The sequence below is a fragment of the Canis aureus genome, chromosome 23, assembly GCF_053574225.1.
Source record: "Canis aureus isolate CA01 chromosome 23, VMU_Caureus_v.1.0, whole genome shotgun sequence".
Classification (NCBI taxonomy): domain Eukaryota; kingdom Metazoa; phylum Chordata; class Mammalia; order Carnivora; family Canidae; genus Canis; species Canis aureus.
Genome location: NC_135633.1, coordinates 15,908,928 through 15,930,827, shown reverse-complemented (window position 1 = coordinate 15,930,827; position 21,900 = coordinate 15,908,928). Strand labels below are relative to the sequence as shown.

The 21,900-nt window shown below is 35.5% G+C and overlaps 1 protein-coding gene across 3 annotated transcripts in view; it reads left to right on the top strand.

Moving 5' to 3' along the window:
• The window catches only part of USP47 (ubiquitin specific peptidase 47), a 117,255-nt gene that overhangs the window by 33,759 nt on the left and 61,596 nt on the right, over positions 1–21,900 (top strand). For 2 of the 3 annotated variants that reach the window (XM_077866467.1, XM_077866465.1), the window contains exons 2-5: positions 5,062–5,121; positions 10,456–10,659; positions 14,819–14,932; positions 16,724–16,862. In XM_077866467.1, the coding sequence (XP_077722593.1) occupies positions 5,062–5,121; positions 10,456–10,659; positions 14,819–14,932; positions 16,724–16,862 (517 nt within the window). The remainder of the gene's footprint in view (positions 1–5,061; positions 5,122–10,455; positions 10,660–14,818; positions 14,933–16,723; positions 16,863–21,900) is intronic. The other variant, XM_077866466.1, reaches the window with a different exon arrangement.

Below are 21,900 nucleotides of genomic sequence, written 5' to 3'. Positions count from 1 at the left end.
TTAACTTATTTATTTATTTATTTATTCATAGACACAGAGAGAGAGAGGCAGAGGGAGAAACAGGCTCCATGCAAGGAGCCCAATGTGGGACTCGATCCCGGGTCTCCAGGATCACACCCCAGGCTGCAGGTGGCGCCAAACCGCTGCGCCACCAGGGCTGCCCGACAAGTTTATACATTATGCTACATCACCAGAAGTGTGGCTACTGTCTGTCCCCATACATTGCTTTTATAATACCATTGACTGTATTCCTTATGCTGTGCTCTGTATTCCTGTGATTTACTCATTCTGTAACTGGAGGCCTGTATCTTCCACTCCCCTTCACCCATTTTTGCCTACTCTCCCACCTCTGTCAGCCATCAGTTTGTTCCCTGTATTTTTAGGTCGGATTCTGCTTTTTGCTTATTTTTATTTTTTTAAGTTTCCACTTTGTCTTTCTTAGCCTTACTTATTGCACTGAGCATAATACCCTCTAGGTTGCATGTTATCTCAAATGATGCAATCTCTTTATTTACCCAAAGAAAACAGAACACTAATTTGAAAAGATATGTGCATCCTTATGTTTATTGCCGCATTATATACAATAGGCAAGGTGTAGAAGTAACCTAAGAGCCCATCAGAAGATGCATGGATAAGGAAGATGGGTGTGTTTGTGTGTGTGTATGTGTGTGTACATAGGAGTATTATGCAACCATAAAAAAGATGAAATCTGAGTCTCATTTTTTTTATAGTTTCTATTGTTATGTCTTCAAGTTTATTTATTTTTAAAGATTTTACTTATTTATTTGAGAGAGTGAGAGCGAGAGAGCATGAACTGGGGAAGAAGCAGAGGCAAACTGCCTGCTGAGCAGAAGCTGTATTGCCCTTTCCCCCTGGTCTTGAAAGTCATGTTGTATATCCCAAGTGCCCTGTCTTCAAGTTTTTTTTTTTTTTTTTTTTGAGGTCATCAAGTTTATTAATCTTTTATTCAGTGTACCTAATCTGTTAATCCTATCCATTATATAGTCATTTTAGATTGTACTTTCCTTCCTTAGAAATTTACTGGATCTTTTTAATACTTTCCATGTTTTTTTTTTTTTTTAACATCCTCATCTGCCTTCTTTCTTTTCTAAAGATTTTAAGTAATCTGTACACCCAATGTGGGGCTTGAACTCAAGAACCCAGAGATCAAGAGTCACATGCTTTACTGACTGAGCCAGCCAGGGGTTCCCCTTATCTACCTTCTTGAGATACAGAATATGATTGTAAAATTTTTATATCATTGTCTGCTAATTCTATCATCTATATTGTTTCTGGGTTGGCTTTCATTGATTTTTTTTTCTTCTTATTACGGGTTATAGTTTCCTGCTTTTTTTTTTACATGCCTATTTATGTTTGATTGGGTAGCAGACATTGTGAATTATACTTTGAGCCTATAAATGTTCTTGAACTTTGTTCTTGAATGCAGTTAATTGTGAACAGTTTGGTCTTTTTGAGGCTTGCTTTTAAGCTTTGTAAGATTGGGCTAGAGTAGCCTTTAGACTAGGCCTAATTTGGTCCCACTACCGAGACAGTACTCCTTGAGTACTCTTGTCTGATGCCTTGTATATTGCAGTTTTTAAATTCTGGCTGGTGGGCACTGAAACAAGCTATGAGGATTCTTTCCTGTGGCTCAAGGGGTTGTTCACATGCACTTACTGATGAGTGCCCAGCCAAAATACTCAAGGAGGACCCCACTGTAGACCTCTGGAGCTTGCCTTTTGCACAGCTTTCTTTTCTTCAGTATTTTGCTCTATAAATGTTAGCTGAATTGGCCCCTTTGAACTCCCACCGCATTTTTTTCAACTCAGGAAATTGCTGGACTCTAGCTGGATTCTCCCTCCCTGCACTGTAATCTGGAAGGTTAGCTCATCATGTTTGTTTTTTACCTTCACAATGGTCACTGTCCTACATTGCTTGTTGTTTAATACTGTTGAAAATTACCTTTTCATATACTTTGTGTAGTTTTTTAGTTTTAAGTTGGGAAGGGTAAATATTGTCTGTTATTTCATCTTGGCTCATAGGAGAAGTTTCTTGGACATAGACAATAGACAAGTAAAATATAAAGAAATATGTCAAGTGGCTAAAGTACTGTGGGGAAACTTGAAGCAAGGAAGGGTGACGTAAACTGTAAGTGGATTGTAACTTAACAAGGATGATAAGAAAAAGACCAGATTGAGAAATCGACTAGTCTGATCATCTTTTGCTGTATAACACCCTGCCCAACTTAGTGACTTTTGCTTATGGAGTTGTAATTTAGGAAAGACTGAGCTGGGACAGCTCATTACTGTTCTGCTAGGCATCAGCTGGGCAGCTGAAAGGTTAGGGACTGGAATTATCTGAATGTTTCCTCACATGTATGGTGGTTGATGGTGGTTGCCAGCTGGGATCTTATTTGGGCTGTGGCTAGAACATCTATGCATGACCTTTCTAGGTGGCTGCTTGGCTCCCACACAGCTTAGTAGCCATGGTCCAAGGGCAAGTGTCTGAGAGAGAGCCAGGCAGAAGCTGTATTGCCCATTCCACCTGGGCCTTGAAAGTCATGTTGTGTATCACAGGCAGTCACTAAGGCTGACCCATAATTAAGGGGACTGAAGTTAGACTCCATTCTTGCTAGAAAGCATGTCAGAGAATCTGTGGACATATTTTGAAGCCACCACAATGATATTTGAGCAAAGGAAGTAAGGACATCCATGGGAAGAACATTCCAGTTAGAGTGGACAGAAATGTAAAGACTCTGAGGTTGGTGGATACCTCCTGACTTAGATTTGTTTATGGTTGAGTTCCCACTGTAAAGTGGCAGCTCTTTGAGGGCAAGGGTTTTATTTACTGTTATATTCTGAGCGCCTAGTGGTTGACACATATTAGCAGTTCGGTTCTTATTTGTGGAAGAGATAGCCTTTTGGCACCATGTATTAAAAGCCCTAAAAATGAGTATATAACCTTTGATTTAGTAATTCTTTCTTTGGGAAATTATCTTTAGGGAAGAAAATGTACAGATAAGTAAAGCTGTAGTGGAAATTTGAAAGTGTCTAAATGCCTATTAAAAGCAGATTAAATAAATTATGGTTTTCTATGTAATGGAACACTGTAGTTTTTATTTTTATTTTATTTTTTTAAAGATTTTATTTATTTATTCATGAGAGAGAGAGAGGCAGAGGCACAGGCACAGGCAGAGGGAGGAGAAGCAGGCTCCTTGCAGGGAGCCTGATGTGGGACTCGATCCCAGAACTCCGGGATCACGCCCTGAGCCAAAGGCAGATGCTCAACTGCTGAGCCACCCAGGTGTCCCAACACTAGTTTTTTTTTTTTTTTTTTTTTAAGATTTTATTTATTTATTCATGAGAGACACAGAGATAGGCAGACACAGGCAGAGGGAGAAGCAGGCTCCATGCAGGGAGCCCAACGTGGGATCCCAGGTCTCCTGGCTGAAGGTGGCACTAAGCCACTGAGCCACCCGGGCTGCCCCCATCACTAGTTTTAAGCTAAATGTTTTGACATAGAAAGATGACTGAATATCGAGGGACAAGGAGCAGAATTCAAATGATGGTGTACCGAATGATCTTATTTGGTTAATAATTAACAATCTGTATAATAAATATATGCATGGAATGGATAAGGATCTGATAGGATGTATATCAAATTGTTAACAATTGCTATAGGGGTTATTTTAGAGTTACTTGTTAAAAATTACTACTGCTATTGTAATAGAAATATGTTTCTATTGTAAAAGCAAATAAGAATAGAATAGTATCCAAGTTACTGTGAGTAATAAAAAGCACGTTTTGAAATAATACATTGGCCTGTCTTTTTATTAATTAAGGAAGGTGGGGAAAACAAGATTCATAGAGAAAAAGTGTGAAATGGTCTAAAACCAAGATTTTTCAGATTATCTCTTGATTATAGGTTATCTTTATTTCCTTTTGCGTATTTCTGTATTTCTATTTTTTCTTTTTAAGATTTTATTTATTTATTCATGACAGAGAGAGAGAGAGAGAGAGGCAGACACAGGCAGAGGGAGAGGGAGAGAACCAGGCTCCATGCAGGGAACCTGACATGGGACTTGATCCCGGGTCTCCAGGATCATGTCCTGGGCCAAAGGCGGCGCTAAACCGTTGGGCCACTGGGGCTGCCCTCTGTATTTCCTTCTTTGGAAAAATAAGCTTGTCTCATAATAAGGAAAAGATTTACATTGAAAGAAAATAGCTGGTAGTGTTAAGCAGCCCTGCTTGATTGATTACTTATCATGTGAGAAATCCAGATTTACAAACCAGCTAATTCAGGGATCTCTAGGTTTCCCTGCAAAGTTCCTTTAATGGACTCAAAATATTATGTGACTTAGGAAAAAAGAAAGGTATATTGTCTGATACGATTTATATGTAGAATCTAAAAAAAAAAAAAAAAAAAAGAACTCATGGAAACAGATTGGTGGTTGCAAAAGGAAGAGGGTAGAGGAAATAGGTGATCAAAATTCACAGACATCCAGTTGTAAGATAAATAAGTTCTGGGGATGCCATGTGTGGTGTGGTGACTATAGCAATACTGCACTGTATATATGAAAGTTGCTAAGAGAGTAGATCTTAAAAGTTGTCATCACTAGGAGAAAACATTGTCACAGTGTGAAATAATAGATGTTAACTAAATTTATTGGGTAATCATTTTGCAATATATATACATATATCAAATCTTTATGTTGTACACTTTAAATTATTACCATGTTAGATGTTAATTATATCTCAGTAAAACTGGAAAAATATTATATGGCTCAGAACATTTGATTTGCAGATAGTTCTAAAGCTACCACTCCTTTAAAATGTGGTTGGTCTTTTTTTCCATGCTAATATTAATCTTTATCACTATAGCACAGGTTTTCAGTAACCTTACAAGAGTAAATGAGGCTTAAGGTAAAAATTACAAATGTAATTTATAAATAAGATCCTAGGTGGTGTACTACTTAATACATATTTTGTTGCAAAAATGTTTTTAGCTAAATTGTTCTTATTTCAAGTAGTTTGTAATTCATTTTGTTCTTATATACCATAGGATGTGTTTTGGAGATGCAGACAAAATATCTTTGATGAAATGAAGAAGAAATTTTTACAGGTAGACTGCTGATGTAATTGCTTTAGTATGATAATCAGCAGAGCAAATAACAGCATGTTAGTATTTTTATTTAATAACAAGGCATGTTTTAAGTTTTATGCTTGTTTGACTTACTTGAATTTCTACTTGATTTGAATAAGACGAAAGTCACCTTAAATGAATATATATGTCTAGATAGTCACTTGTTTTCAACATGTAAGTAAGGGAGAAATCATAAAAATGCTATAGAATCCTTTATTTTGACTTTTGGGTTGGTGGTTTACTTTTTATACAGATATAGTTCATTTTCTGAAGTGTAAATGGTGCAAGAATGAAATCATTTAATAGTTTATAGAGTCAAAGCCCAGAAATCTTATTTGAATAATTAAATAAAACTATTACTTTTCCAGCGGCCTGAATGCACTGTAACCTAAACTTTCTTGTGATGATGAAGCATCCCATTCCAACCTTTACTTAATACCTCATTTTCCTCAGGTCCTTTCAACTCCAGTTTTTTCTTCAAGGTGGTTCCTTGAGTCTCTTGCCTTCTCTAAGTGATCTGTGGCAAAAGACCACTTAGGAAGAGGTCATATAACATTGTGGAGTTTTCTTGGGGGGGAGAGGGGATGGCCATAGGGGAGGAATAGAATGGCATGGAGGGAGGACCTTAAAAATGTCCTCCATTTAAAAATGTTTTTTTAATGTAAGTTAGGACCCCCATCACTGCCCCAGTTATTGTCGCTTGTTCAATTGAAAATGCAAATCTGAGTGAGGCTGATACATTTAACAAATTTCAATCAGCAAAAATATTCATACCCTCTAGTTCTCTTTTTTAATCTATGGCAATATTAACCGTGGATGTCCAGAAGGGTAATGTACTGAGGCCTGTCTTCTTAGCTTGTAGCAGCTCCTGCACCAAAAAGCAGAAAAAACGGGTTTTGTGCATATGTGTAAGTTTGCAACCATAATATTATTCTTTGTAATAATATTGAAAAGAAAGAAGTCTTAAGGGAAAATGAGTTGACTGTTACATTTAGAGGTAAAATCCCTTTGTAATGTTTTAAAATTCTTTATATATTTTTTCTTAGAAAAATCTGAATCTTGGTAACTTTGAATTTTGGTTGATATTGTTTTCTACATACTAATAATATTCTGAATATATGCCACCAATTATACACCTTCCTTTTAAATAAGAAACACCTAGGAAGGGTTTTTTATGAAACAAAAATTACGGTGTTAATTTCAGAGAACTTCGATTTGAACTTAGATCTCTTTAGGAAGGCCAGGAAAAGGAGATGACATGACTTAAGAGGTGAACGAACATACCTTCAAGCAGGCTGTGAGATTCCACAGAATTATCTCATGTCGACCTCTACAGGATGTCCCTAGCAGCAAAACTTTCTTTGGAAGAAAATGTTTAGTGTTTTTATCCCAATATATTTTATCTTTTGTAAATAAGACTGTGGTTTATTTATTTATTTTTTACTCTGTTCTTTCAAGGATTCTTCAGACTTTGTTAGGAAATCTAGCTTTGTTTCTTCAGTGAGCATAGACAGGTATGGACAGAACACTCTCCTAGTGTTCTTGTAACTGCTGTTGATGTGCCCCTTATTCTCACAAGTATAATATTGCCATGAGTTGTCCATAAAATAAATAGCTTTAATTTTATACTTTATACCTGTTTTGTAACTGGCTAGATTTTTTGTGTCGGGAACTTTGTGCCCTTCTAATAGCTCACCTAAGATAGATTAAATATTTTCCCAAGTGGATCATGCTAATTTAGACTTCTCTAAAACTTTGCATTTATTTTCTCTTATCTGTTTTCTCTTACTCATCATAAAACTTTTAACTCAAAAATTGTGCTGTCTTCCCTATGATATATCCTCTGATGGCTTACCTTAATGTTGGGTGTCTTATTTAAATGGATACCCTCCCTCCTGCTACCAACACTACCATCACTACATCCTAATGCTTGGGTGTGTTTTGATGTGTGTAAGTGTATTTTTGCTATCTATTGCTGTGGAACAGCCTACCCCTTAGTGGCAGGGAACAACTAGTTTATTTGTTCATAATTCAGTGGGATGGGATTTGGGCAAAGGCTTAGCTGGCCAGTTTTTCTCCTTCTTGTGGCATCACTGGGGATCTTACTTGGCTGCATTTAGCTGGTGGCTGGCTTTGGATAGAATGTCTGAGAAGACTTTTCTCCATATTAGATACTCCATTGCACCACTAAGTGGCTATTTTCTCTCTGTGTGGATTGTTAGGGCTTCTTTGTAGCATGTGGTCCCAGGGTAGGTGGGTTTTTTTTTTTTTTTTTATTTTTTTTTTAAATTATAAGATGGAATCTTCCAAGGGGTATGAAAATAGAAGCTGCTGATTTTTTAAGGTTGTGCCCCAAGTCACAGTGTCACTTCTGTTAAATTCTGTTGGTCCTAGCTGGTCAATAGGCCAGTCCAGATTCATGTGAAAAGGCAAAAGAAAATGGATGGCAAAAAATTTGTAGCCATTTTTCATTTACCTCAAGGTGATTGCTTTTTCCTTTGGGCATAAGTGGGATCGACCAGGGTCAGAGCTCCAAAGAAAAGAAGAAAGATAGCTACCCTATTTTTCTAATTCTAAGAAACATCTTTTGATTTGTAAATGCTCTATAAATCTGCATGTTTAATATAACATTGTAGAGTCCAGCCTGAGTCAGTAAAATGGAACTGATAGAATAAATTATTATTAATCTGTAATAAAATACTATCCAGCTGTTAAAAATGGTAAGTTAGAAAATGTTTGACAGGAAAAGATTACATGATATATTTATAAGTAAAGAAAGAAATTACAAAACAGCATGTATATTCTAACCCAGTGTGTGTGTTCAGGAATGTGCATGTATATGTACGCATGCGGACAAAATATTTGGAAGGATGTGCTCCAAAATGTTAATATTATCTGTCTGTTATGGGATTACAGATGACTTCCCTGTTTGCCTCTATACTCGTCCTATTAAAAAAGGGAGCAAAGTTATTTATGTGCAGTACACAGAAAAGAAAGCTATTTTCATTCAAAAGAATAAAAGGCACACATGAGACTAAATTTTGTGTTTGCTATAGTACATTTAGTCTTCAGATGAGATTTCTTTGGGGATAATTTCCCCACATGTTTGGGTGGAAAGAGTGGAGGTCCAAGAGTGCCTATGCCTTGTGCTGATATATTTTAAAGAAAGCTTATAATGTTGTTACATCACCATTCTAATGTATACTGATGTATTCTGAAGTAAATCACACTTTGGATTCTGAATTCTTTGGTAGGTTCATCTTCCTTGGACTATCAGTTCCAGCATATCTGAGGTTTTAAAATCTGGCCCTGTGGTATTTTATACCTGGAAAACTTGAATCTACTTCTGAAGTTTACTATTAAAACTATGAAAGTGGATCTTTGTATTTGAAATTTATTTTGAATTGTTCATTATTTTACTGTAAACCAGAGTTTTAAAAGGTCCAGTTTAAAAAATAAAATAAAAGGTCCAGTTTATGTTTCTCAGTTTGGGATTAAAAGGTGTGAAAAAATTAATTACATGTGTAAATATAATACCTTAAGTTTATAGGTGAAGGCTTTTTTTCTCTTTTCTGAGAAACATATTAGTAATGCTCTTACTATCCTGTTTATTTTATGGAAATGTATTTCTATTTTATAGAAATGTATTATCCTTTTCATTCTTAAATGGATTATTATTTTTAATTAAATATTTTTATTTGTCTGAAATATGCTAACCAGTCTGTTTTAAATATTATACATCTTTTGTAGAAATTTATTTCTGTTCTAAACTACTTGGATTAACCTTAATTTGAATAATATCTTGCAAATCCAAAGTTGTGTATAGCAGAAACAAATTACAATTGTATTACTCCACCAAACGAAAAAACCTTGTGGCTATTCTGTCTTCAGCACTAGTCAATGATAACTATTATTTAAAAATGGGTAATATAGAAGCAACAAAAGGGGAAAAAAAGCAATAAAGGCCTTGATATTGTTGTAAAAGAGAAGGAAAGAAATAAATTATTGTATACAGCAGCAGTTTGTGCAGTTCATACTTCTGTAAGCCTATTATGGGGATGGTGATACATACCCCAAATAAGCAACTGCTGCACTTGATTTTGAGGGAAAGCAAGAGATTTAAATAATCAGATTTGCATGTTATTCTGGATGGAAGGAAGACAAGATTAGAAAAAGTTAAACTCATGAAGCCATGGCCATGATCTCGTGTAAGATTTTGATTGCTGTCGGCAGGAATGAAGAGAAAGGGGGTGGCTCAAGATATATTCAGAAGGTGGAATTGATAGAATTTTGGTGATTGTGTGAGGTGTAGAAGAGGAAGGAGATGAGGAAGATGCTCAGAACTCTAGTTTCAGCAGTCAGTGGATGATGATGCCATTCATGGAGTTTGGCATTATAGGAGGAGGGAAAGAACTTGCACTCAGGTATCTGATGCAGCCTTCTACCTCTGTGGAAGTTGAAAAGAAAAGCAGTGTCCTTCAACAGCTTGAAGGGAAGGGCAGAGCCTTCCTGAGAAAGTCTCCTTTGAAGACTTTTTGTCTTAATAATTACTGAGTTATATGTTAGATGGAAAAGTTGGAAGGAGAATTTGTGACCCTAACTTTCTTCTACATTGGTAATTGAAAAGTTTTTTTCCCTTGCCTTTCCTTACCTCCCTCTGCTGGCTGATCTGTTTAAATAAGCTTGTCAGCTCCCAACGCGTTGATAAACGGGGCTCTTAGACATCTGGCCTCTAGGAACAGTAGCATAAAGATCAGAAGGGTGGTTACCTGTGTCCCTTCGTTAGGGATTTTGCAAGTTGAGATGATCCTCATAGTTTCCTTTCTGTTTTTTTTTTTTTTTTTTTTTTTTTTTCAGGAAACCCAGAAATGCTTGATTTGACTGTGCTAGTGTGGTAATAACACATTTTTAAGGATGAGATTTTACTATTTTTCAACTGAAAATTACTTGAGTATACGGTCTTCATGGCTTGTTGACTGTTGTACAGTCTTAAAAGGCGAAAGCAAATGTCCACAAGAATGACTCTTGATTCTTAAATATGCTGCAGTTTTTCCAAAACAAATATATATATATATATATATGTGTGTGTGTGTGTGTGTATGTGTGTGTGTGTGTGTGTGTATATATATATATATATATATGGAACTTTCTTATGTTTGACATATCCATTATGGCATATTTCAGACATAACAAAACAGTAAACTAGCTAGGAGAAAATATTTTGTGGGATATTTTTACATTTAATAAGAGAAAATGTGGCTAATTATAATTGTTTTTTAAAATATAAATAATATTTGTTTGTTTTAATTTCAGATAGAAAATGCTGCTGAAGAACCTAGAGTTTTATGTATAATACAAGATACTACTAATTCAAAGACAGTAAATGAACGGATCACTTTAAATTTACCAGCTTCTACTCCACTCAGGAAGCTCTTTGAAGATGTGGCCAACAAAGTAGGCTACATAAATGGAACCTTTGATTTAGTGTGGGGAAATGGAATCAATGCTGCTGATATGGTAAACCCTAGACATAAAGCCTGTTCTTTTATTTATTTTTATTTTTTTTTATTTAAAAAATTTTTTATTTTATTTATTTATGATAAGCACACAGTGAGAGAGAGAGAGAGGCAGAGACATAGGCAGAGGGAGAAGCAGCTCCATGCACCGGGAGCCCGATGTGGGATTCGATCCCGGGTCTCCAGGATCGCGCCCTGGGCCAAAGGCAGGCGCCAAACCGCTGCGCCACCCAGGGATCCCCAAGCCTGTTCTTTTAAACTGCTATTAATATCACAGTCATTATTGTTGTTGTTATTAATGAGTATATTAAATCATGGAATCTTTTTTAATATCATAAGCAAAACTATAGGGATGCCTGGGTGGCTCAGCGGTTGAGTGTCTTTGCTTTGGCTCAGGGTGTGATCGCATGGTCCCAGGATTGAGTCCCACATCGGGCTCCCTACATGGAGCCTGCTTTTCCTTCTGCCTGTGTCTGCCTCTCTCTCTGTGTGTCTCATGAATGGATAAAATCTTTTTTAAAAAATTAAGTAAAACTATAATAAATAATTTAAGAGCCTATTTGCAACTCAGTAATTGGATCCCTTTTCATCTCTTTGCCTTCATTCTGGATTTAGCATTTGCTTATCCTAAAGTTTGTATGAGGATATTTTATTAGTTTCTTTGTTCCTGTAAGAGGACTAGCATATTATATCAACTATGGAAAATTTTCCAACTTTACTGTGTGGAATGTTAGTCATATATATATTTCATAAAATTTCATTAATTAATGTATTATTAAGATTTCATTTATTTATTTATTTGAGAGCGTGACAGCATGTGTGTGAACTGGGGAGGGCCAAACAGAGAGGGAGAGCATCTCAAACAAATTCAGTGCGGAGCCCTATACAGGGCTTGATCTCATGACCCTGAGATCATAACGTGAACCCAAATCAAGAGTTAGATGCTTAACTGAGCCACCCAGGTGCCCCTATTCATCTTATAGTTTTAAGCAAAAAAAGCAGGATACGGAATCATGTGTATTTTATAATCTAATTTTTCAAAGAGAAGAGAAAAATTTATGTAGAAAGAAAAAGGAAAGGAAGGATATTCACTCATGCTAATAGAGATTATGTACCAGATAAAGTTAAGCACTTGATTAAGAAGGTTGGTGGTATCATGACTTTTGTGTCAGAGATCTCACAGTCCTGTTGTAGAAACAATTGTATTGACAAATAATTACATTAACATGTTTGAAATACTACGTTGTAAGTTTGTTCTGAGTGCAAAGTGGAGGCGTTGATCACTTTTGCATGTGAGAGTAGCAAAGGACACCATTGAATTGGATGTCATCTGCACTATTAGAATAATAACTGGAAATGTTTTTTTTTTTTAATTCCCTGTCTCTCTGTCCAAATTACCCTGCATATTACTGTTAGAATTGTTTTCAGTCATCTTAAATTGTAGCACTTATATCACCTACCAATTCAAAACCTTCTGTGAGCACACTGCCTGCCAATTTAAAATCAGATTCCCGGGGGCACCTGGGTGGCTCAGTGGTTGAGTGTCTGCCTTTGGCTCAGGTCATGATCCCAGGGTCCTGGGATCGAGTCCTGCATCAGGCTCCCCGCAGGAAGCCTGCTTCTCCCACTGCCTGTGTGTCTGCCTTTCTCTGTGTCTCTCATGAATAAATAAATAAAATCTTAAAAAACAAAACAAAACAGATTCCCTTAGGTGAGCAACTTGTTAGACAAGTTGCAATGGGTCCTTTAAGACTTTTGTAATCTCAACTCCCAGATACTGGGCTAATTTGTTTTCTTAACACAAATTTCCACGTTTTTCCATCTCCATGTTTTTGCTTACATTACCTTTTTCTGTCCTGTGTCATTGCTACTTTAAAAAAAAAATTTTTTTTTAATTTAAAAAAAAATTTTTTTGTCATTGCTACTCTTAAGTTTTCCAGGAAATTGCCTCTGATGGGAAATGAAGTTGAATGTGTTATCTCTATAATATTTGAAGGGCAGAGTTTTAACTGGGTCCATACAAGAATCACAGATGTTTGATGTTGCTTCATTTGCCCTTAAAATCCATGATATTTTGGTTTCTATTCTATAATATATTTACATTTTTAAAATGTGCAACTAATGTTTTACATTAACCAACTTTTTCCCCTCTGAAATTGATTAGTAAAATCAGGAGTCCAACAAAATATGCAAAGAGAACTAATATTTAATCCGAAATTCTGAATACTCCCTGTTACATCACCATGTAACTTCTAATGTTGCCTCTTTTTTAATTTAAAGGATAGTTCTATACGGTCATGTGTGTCTCCTCAAGACTTATTTATCTTGTACTTTTAAGAAACCTTACATGATGTTTCCTTATGCCACTTTAACAGTAATTTCTTTCTTTGTCCCCAACTGTATATTTTCTTCTTCTGCTATGCCACTTATCATAGCATTTTTTAAATTATAGTTGTTATTCATTTGTGTCTTTTCCATGTGGTAAAATGCATATATTTTGGTGGCTGATATCTCATAGTATTAATTTTGCATCCTCCATCTCTAGTCTCCCTAGGCACTCCAAAGATGGGTGTTAAATTAACATCTATAATAGCTTTAAATCTATGTCAAGATTACCTATTTCTCTTTCTTTAGCTATGACTGTTCTCAAGTACTTGACTTCTGTATTTTTATTTGCTTACTGTACATTTCTGTAAATACACTCTTTTACCTGGTTACTGCACTGTGCTACATGTTGCTTTTGTGCAAACCTAACCCACTTAGCTACCCACCACCTCATACACATAGATACATATATTTGTTGAGGTAAAATCCCTATGTATTCCTGCTATATTATCTGGTTTCTTATCAGAAATGTAAAGGACCCAAACATATCTTTCCTCCTTCCATGTGGCTTCTCTTAGCCTCTGATTTTTTATGTCCCATTTTTCTCATGGACTTCTAGATGTGAGCCAGTTAAGAGAGATCATATGTTTATTATTTTATTTACTTAACACTTTAAACTTACTGTGTACTTAGAATTGTTCTGGTGTGAGGCTTTATACAAGTATAAACTCATTTAGTCCTTAATAACCATTCTGTGAGGTAGGTCCTATTGCAGCCTCATGACATAGGTAAAGAAACTGAGTCATGGGGAAATGGAGTTAACTTTCCCAAAGTCACACAAATAGCAAGTGGCAACATCTTTCACAGTTAGAGTTTTTGTTTTTGTTTTCCTTAGTACTTATTCATACTTTTATATAATGTTAAGTTCCTAAGAAAGGCATTGCAATAAAATAAGTCCTCCTAAGGAGGCATTTCTCATGTTTTGGAAGCATTAAAAATATTCTTTAATATAATAAAATAGTTTTTTTTAATAAAATAGTTTTAAAGCAAAGAATGGGGTGTTCATTTCCATCTCTCATTTTTCTCAACAATGTACTAGCCTGTGAGTGAGTTCCTAGTATAGACTTAAAGCGTGCAGAGCTCCATCTATCATCCACCAACCAGAGTACATCAGAATGAAATTGCCTTACCAGATAAAGAGTTATGTAAAGACTACATATCTTAGGTGTTTCATTTTCAAGAGTGATCACTTCTGTTCCTGGGATCCTCTGGATCCTGGCAGCGGACTTGAGATAGGCTATCACTTCCTTCAGGAGTTCTTAAAGTGCCCGTGTTGGTATATTACAAATTATTTTGGTTGGATTTTTAGTGTGTTGCTTATCTGGAAATTCTCATATTCATATATCAAAATATGTTTTTACAGTTACATAAAGTTATCTTTAGCTAGTCTTCATGAAAATCCATTATATATTGTATTGAATATATTTTAGAGAACATAGAAACATAAATGTTTGTACTTATTTTTTTTTTTTGTATAATACTTACATTACTCCTTTACCTTTTTTTCCTCCAGGTTTTTTTTTTTTTTTTTTTTAAGATGTTAGGCAATATGCACATCTGGGATAACTGTCAGTATATGCACGGTCATGGGGTTAGCCACCCTAATACATGAGTAAATAAGTTAATTCCAAGTCCAGATTAACAGAATTTACCAGAATCTTTATTTAAAAAAATATGTTGATTCAAAAATTGTGGATTCATTTACATATTCCTTGTTTTATTTTATTATACTTAATGTTCCTTGTAATCTGAGATATTTTATTTCATGCCCATAGGCTCCACTGGACCATACCAGTGACAAGTCTCTTCTTGATGCTAATTTTGAGCCAGGAAAGAAGAACTTTCTGCATTTGACAGATAAAGATGGTGAACAGCCTCAAATACTGCTGGTAAACTTTTTTTTTTTTAAATATCTTTTTTTTTTTTTTTTTATTGGTGTTCAGTTTACCAACATACAGAATAACCCCCAGTGCCCGTCACCCAATCACTCCCACCCCCCGCCCTCCTCCCCTTCTACCACCCCTAGTTCGTTTCCCAGAGTTAGCAGTCTTTACGTTATGTCTCCCTTTCTGATATTTCCCACACATTTCTTCTCCCTTCCCTTATATTCCCTTCCACTATTATTAATATTCCCCACATGAATGAGAACATATAATGTTTGTCCTTCTCCGACTGACTTCACTCAGCATAATACCCTCCAGTGGTAAACTTTTTAGAAGCCTTGTATTCATAATTTTTCTGTACTGTCACTATTGGGAAGAAGTATTCCAAAGGAAGGAGAGAGATAATTTGTAATTTATGTATAATAAATTATTTTTCTGTTTTATGTTGGCTTACTGTAAGTGTATATGTTAACATGGCAACAGTGGGCATCTAGAGCACTGTTGCTTGTGTTTGTAGCATGGTCTGTTGCTGCCCTGGAAACAGGGGTTGCTGTTTTCAAGACTACCACTACAACAGGTATGGGGTAGATCCAGAATAAGTGAAAACACTGCAGAGAGTTCCTATTATGTGTCAGTGGTTTCTCCTTTGGTTAAGCGTTTGCTTGGTTGCTGTTAAGTCCTTGGCAGTTATGCCTGGATTTTTCTGTATTTTAGGGTAGGGACAGACCCCCAGAATTCTCCACTCTGATAATTTTGCTCCTATTCTCACCTGCCTTTCTGGAAAAATTACTTTTTCAAGTTACGTGCTTTTTATTTCTAATCTTTTAGTATTTTGCCTCAGTTCATATTTCTGTAGGCTTTCCGATATGGTCCAGTGGCCCTAGAGCTCATCTAATCCAGTAACTCCCAATTTGAGGGTTACTCCTAAAAAAGATTGAGAAAACTTGGTCTGATTTACCTTGCTATTTTACAGGCTGAGGAAACTAAGGCTCACAGACTTTATCGACTTTTTCAGAACCCTCCTCTTCAATGAAACTTCACTCAGGAAAAGTTCTTCTATTTGATGCTTTTCATGTAGAAGTCTGTTGTGAATTAGAATACTTGTCTGGTCAGTAGACAATAATTAAATACAGAGCATCCATACTGAAGCAATACTAGAATATGCTCTATCTCATCACTTATTTTTAGGACATCGTGAGAAGATTTTTATTAATCTGAATGACATTGAAATATAAATTACCTATTTTGGGAACTCTAAATCCACAGTTTGGGAATTTTTAAAAATGCACAGTAATTACTCTTCAGCTGTGTCTTAATTATTTATGCTGATTTTATATCCCTGAATCCATTTTAACATCTTCGTTAATAGGAAGTTTTATTGGAGACAATAGGAAATGATCCATTTTATCCAAAACTTTTTAAGTATGGCCTACCTGCTAAGTCTACTTGGCAAGGATGTTATAAAAATAAATGACAGACCATGTCATCAAAGAGTTCACAATGGAACTTTCTCCTTCTCTCCTATAAACAAAATTTGAAAGAGAATTAAGGGAAATTGCAAAAGTAAGAACCTTGAAAAGAGACATGAGCACCTCTCCACAGTGTTTTACATTGGGCATCTATCGAGCCTTCCTATGGGAAATGGTGAGAGTATGCATGCCTTTGAATATTGTGGTGGTAATAGTAATGCCTTGTGTTTTTTTCATTGCCTCAGCAATTAGTATGTGTTTTTTTTTTTTTTCCCATTGTTTCAGCAACATATGCCATTCAGTAAATATTGGTTATGCTGCATTTTAGGAGGATTCCAGTGCCGGAGATGATAATGTCCATGACCGATTTATAGGTCCACTTCCAAGAGAAGGTTCTGTGGGCTCTACCAGTGATTATGTCAGCCAAAACTACTCCTATTCATCTATTTTGAATAAATCAGAAACTGGTAAGATTTATTACTATTTTTGTGGTCTTTTCACAAAATCATGGTGTGTTAGACTCAGTAATCGGAGAGCTCTCAAGCCTAATCCTCTCATTTTATGGATTAGAAAATTGAGACCCAAAGCAAGATCACTAGTTAACAGAAATAGAACAATAATGTGGCTTCTCTTTCCCTCAACTCGTCGTTTCCCTTACTATATTGTTACTGCCACTATTTAGTAATAAAGTAAAAAAATATTGAATACTGTATTTTGAGGGAAGACTTTTCTTTTTGTTAGTTTTCTATTTTGAATCTAATCTTAAGGTGACTTTCTTTGGAAGGAGTTTCTATTATATCTCCATGGATTAGGATAGACTCTGGGGGGATACTTCCATTTTGAAGCAGATGGGCCAAGCTTATTAGACCTACTGTGTCATATTTTAGTTTAATCATGTGTTTGAAACTAATTGTGTAATTTTAAAATTCCTGTTAACTTTTTTTCTGAGCATTATTAAACTTAGAATTTTGATTTTTTTCAATTTATTGAGCACTAAAATTGCTTGATGTAAGAATTTATCCCTTTATCTGTAAGGTTGATTAATTGCCTTACATATAGTCTGAGTACTTCTACATAACATTTGATCTCACAGCAAACCTTTGCAGTAGATACTATTATTCATGTTAAAAGAAGTGGAACCTGGGTTCTGAGAAGCCTTCGATTGCACAGCTGGTACTGCTAGGTGTGACTGCAGAATCTCTAAGTACTTCAGAAACAGAGATGGTTTTAAGTACTATATGCAAGTATCTAGTATGAAAATAAAACTATAGCATAACATTGCAAATGTTGTCCTAATGTGATCTGTAATTTTCTAGTTAATATATTTTGTAATTAAAATGTAGAATAATGTCCTCATAGCTGATCATTTGTACAGGCTTACTGGCGTATTTGTTCTGAAAATACCAGTAAAAGCTGGTCATGTTTGGTATTTAGAATCATTTGTATCAGTAGAACATTCTATAGTTAAGTACCAGGAATAAAAGAGGGTACAAAATTATTTTCTGTTTCAGATAATAGGAGATAATAAAGCTGTTCATTGTTACACTATCTGTCTAGAATAGTGATTCTCAAATTTTTGTTTCTTTAAAAGTCATTTGGGGACACTTGTCAAAAGTGGGTTCCAAGGCATTACTTCTCAAAATTTCTGGTTAGATAAATTCCATTTTGTTTTAAATAAGCACCCTAGGTTATTCTGAGATAGTTGGAATACTTTGAGAAAGTTCCAGATTTAACAAATCAGGATTCTTGAACTATTTGCTTTGTATTCTGACAACCAATTCAGTCCTTTATGTAGGAGTATTTACAGAACTCCTACTTTGTGCTGTATGCTCTATGGCTCTATGATGCCTATAAATTCCTAGAGACTGACTCATACTTTAAAAAAAGTTCTTTCTCTGATTATACAAATGTAATACATGCTCATTGTCATACTTTAAAATGAAGAAAGTGAAAATCACTATACTACTAGCAGAAACTACTTAGTGATTTTGCTTATTTCTATTTTATCTTTCCTCTCCATATGTGTGCTTTTAAGAAAATGGGGTATCATATGTTATGAGCATTTTTTACTGTGTATTTTTCTTTAATTCTCTATGATAAACATTTTCAATGCTATTATATAGTATTTTAATATAGGATTTTGAATGACTGAAAAACAGTATTTCATTGAATGATTTAGATATTTAAGCAAATTATTACTGATGTTATAATGAACATTTAAAAAAAAAAGATTTTATTTATTCATTCATTCATGAGAGACACAGAGGCAGAGACACAGGCAGAGGGAGAAGCAGGCTCTGTGCAGGGAGCCCGATGCAGGACTCGATCCTGGGACTCCAGGATCATGCCCTGGGCTGAAGGCAGGTACTCAACTGCTTAGCCACCCAGGCGTCCCTATGATGAACATTCTTGTACATAGGTTTTTATTTTTATTTCTGATTATTTCCTTATTTTTATTTCTGATTCTTTCTGTTCATTGAATTACTGTTGAAGTTTATTTAAAAAAAATTTAGAGGCCTTTGTTCTAAATTGTCACATAATAATAGCCTTCATTCCCAATTATATTTCTCATGCACCTCTACTCCACTCCTTTTTCCTACCTGTATATTTTTCCTCCAGTTTTCTAGGGGTCCTGCCTTTCTGAACTAAAATAGTTTATAAGTATCCAAAGTAGTTGTGTTTCAAACATAATGTTGTTAGTGACTATTGAATTTGCATTTTCCTTAAATTATTGTAAATCTTGGCACGGTGTACAAAGTATTTTTATTGGAAAATGCCATCATGATTTTGACCCAGGGCTCCAGGAACACATTTCTCCTAATGCAAGAGGTTTAGGGATTTGATATATTCTTTTCTGTCTCCCTTGCCTACCAACCCCCTCGGGGTAGCTAGCCACTGTTGATAGGAGGTACTATGAGCTGGCCAGGGTGGGGTATTGTGTATATGAATACTAAGGGATAAGGAGCAGATTGAAGGCTAATATGGACTTGAGGTGATCCATTATCTGAATCTATGATAACTGTCCTTGGCCAGTTTCTTTAACAATTCTTTTATTTTATCAGCTCTAGGAGTTGGCCTGTTGCATTCTATATTCTTCATTTGGACCGTTTGATGGCTACTTCATTACCTGCTGGTTCTGTTCAGGATTTCTTTCCACATGTGCCCCTCACAGAATCACCTTCTTTTCCCTTAGTGGCTCACATTTACAGTATTGATTCATAGCTGTTTAAGTTATAGGACCCTTTTTATCTTTAAGATTTTATTCATGAGAGACAGAGAAAGACAGAGACACAGGCAGAGGGAGAAGCACGCTCCCTGCATGGAGCCCAATTCAAGACCCCAGGATCATGACCTGAGCCAAAGGCAGACACTCAACCACTGAGCCACCCAGGTGTCCATACAGGACCCATTTGATAACAATTGTCATTTGAAGTTTTTTGATGTGGACAATGCTTAATGACAAAAGATTTCTATTCAGTAGCGCTTTTATGAATATTACTGAAATCTTCATAGTTTTGCAAATAATACCTTTACATGAGACACTGTTCATTCTCTGCAAATATGGTGCGAAATCAAGTACAAATGACTATATGTTTTTCTATATGATTTTTATTGCTAATGAGAAAATAAAGAACATTGGTAATAATTAAGTACTGCCACTCCCTCCGCTTAAACTCTCTTCTCCTATCATCTTTTTTTTAAGCCTGGGGAAGGGAAACAAGTCACCCATAAATGATACATAATTGGTATATGGGTACACAAAGGACAATAATAGTATTCATCCTGACTGTTGAGTGATTACGGGAGGGAGATGGAGAAAAAGGGAAATTCCAGGCAGTCTTAGCCAACAAGACGTAGACCAGCCTTGTCTCCTGGCCAAAGCACTGTTGTTTGTGTCAAAGAATCTTTTTATATGAACTAAGAATGAAATAATACTTCATTATTAATAATCAGGGCAGATATCATACAAATTTGTGTTTCATATGCACTTTCCCCTTAAGTGCACCTGCTGCTATGCTAAGTAGTAGGATAGAGAGATTAATAAGATTTGATCCCTCCACTCACAGTCAGATAGGGAAGACATATAAGTAAATAGGTCATTACAGAATAGTGAACTGAAGGCTCCAATATAGGTTAAAGACAGAGTGCTATGAAAACAACTCAGATCGGGGATGGTTAGGAATTGAAGCAACTTAAAATTCTAAACGATGTACAGTAGAATGCACACACACACACACACACACACACACACACAGAGTAGTTTTTTTCCCCCTTTTTTTGAGAGGGGGGTGGGGAAGAGAGACTCTTAAGCAGCTCCATGCCTGGCATGAAGCCTGATACAGGGCTCCATCTCACAATCCTGATATCATGCATGAACTGAGCCAAAAATCAAAAGTTGGACATTTAACCTATTGAGCCACCCAGGCACCTCTATAAACACAGTATTCTTAAATATGAAAGGCATTAGAAATAAAAACTTTTTTTTAATTTATTTTTTATTGGTGTTCAATTTACTAACATACAGAATAACCCCCAGTGCCCGTCACCCATTCACTCCCACCCCTAGAAATAAAAACTTGAACCTTAGTCCAAAATGAAAACTGAGCAGCTACTTGATCTCTTCTTAGAACCATACAGATAACATGAAATCTGTTCTTCTTTTCCGCAACTGACCAAGTTTTAGCATGCATATTTGTCCTTTCATCACTTTTGGCAATATAGTTATCTACAGAGCCTAGCTTTTCTCAAGACATTATAGTTGGGAAATTGAAAAAGTATTTTGAAAAACTTCAGTGAACACCTTCAGCATCTGCTGAGAAGAGATTTGATTGATTGATTTGAAATACCCAAGTCATTCAGTATTAGCTGGGAGTAAATAAGTTTAATTATTAAGCAAAGTGTTTACCACATTTTGCTCACTTAATGAGGTATAACTAAAATGATGGGACTGATATTTTTTTGGTGTATATGTATCTCATAAACTGGGCCTAAAGTCTACTTCAAAGGAGAAATTTCAAAAATGTTCTCAACAATGGTAGCCATATCCAAACAAATATATAAGCCTAAGTAATTTTAAACATTCACTTGAACTTTAAGTTGCTATGAGCTTCTCCTTTTTTCTCCCTCTTCCCTTCCCCATTCCCTCTCTCTATTCTTGCCTATTTCTAACTTCTTACTTTGTAGTCACTCTTTGCATAGTGTGCTGAGGTAAACAATCTCATACTTCATGTGCTTGTTAAAATAGAGGAAGTCATTCTAAGTTATATGTAAAATGAATTTATCTCCTATGTTATTAATTCTTGGCATAAATTGGTTTATAAGGCCTGATAGCATGCATACCTGGTTCAGTTCAGTCTTCCTGTTTCAGATGTGTGATAGTTAAAGTAAATGTTTATACTTTTCCACTTTAATCAACAAGTTATCAATTTGGGGAACAAAGATTATTTTTATATCAAGTAAACATATTGAAGTACTCCTCTTTAAATTTTATTGAATGCTGCATAA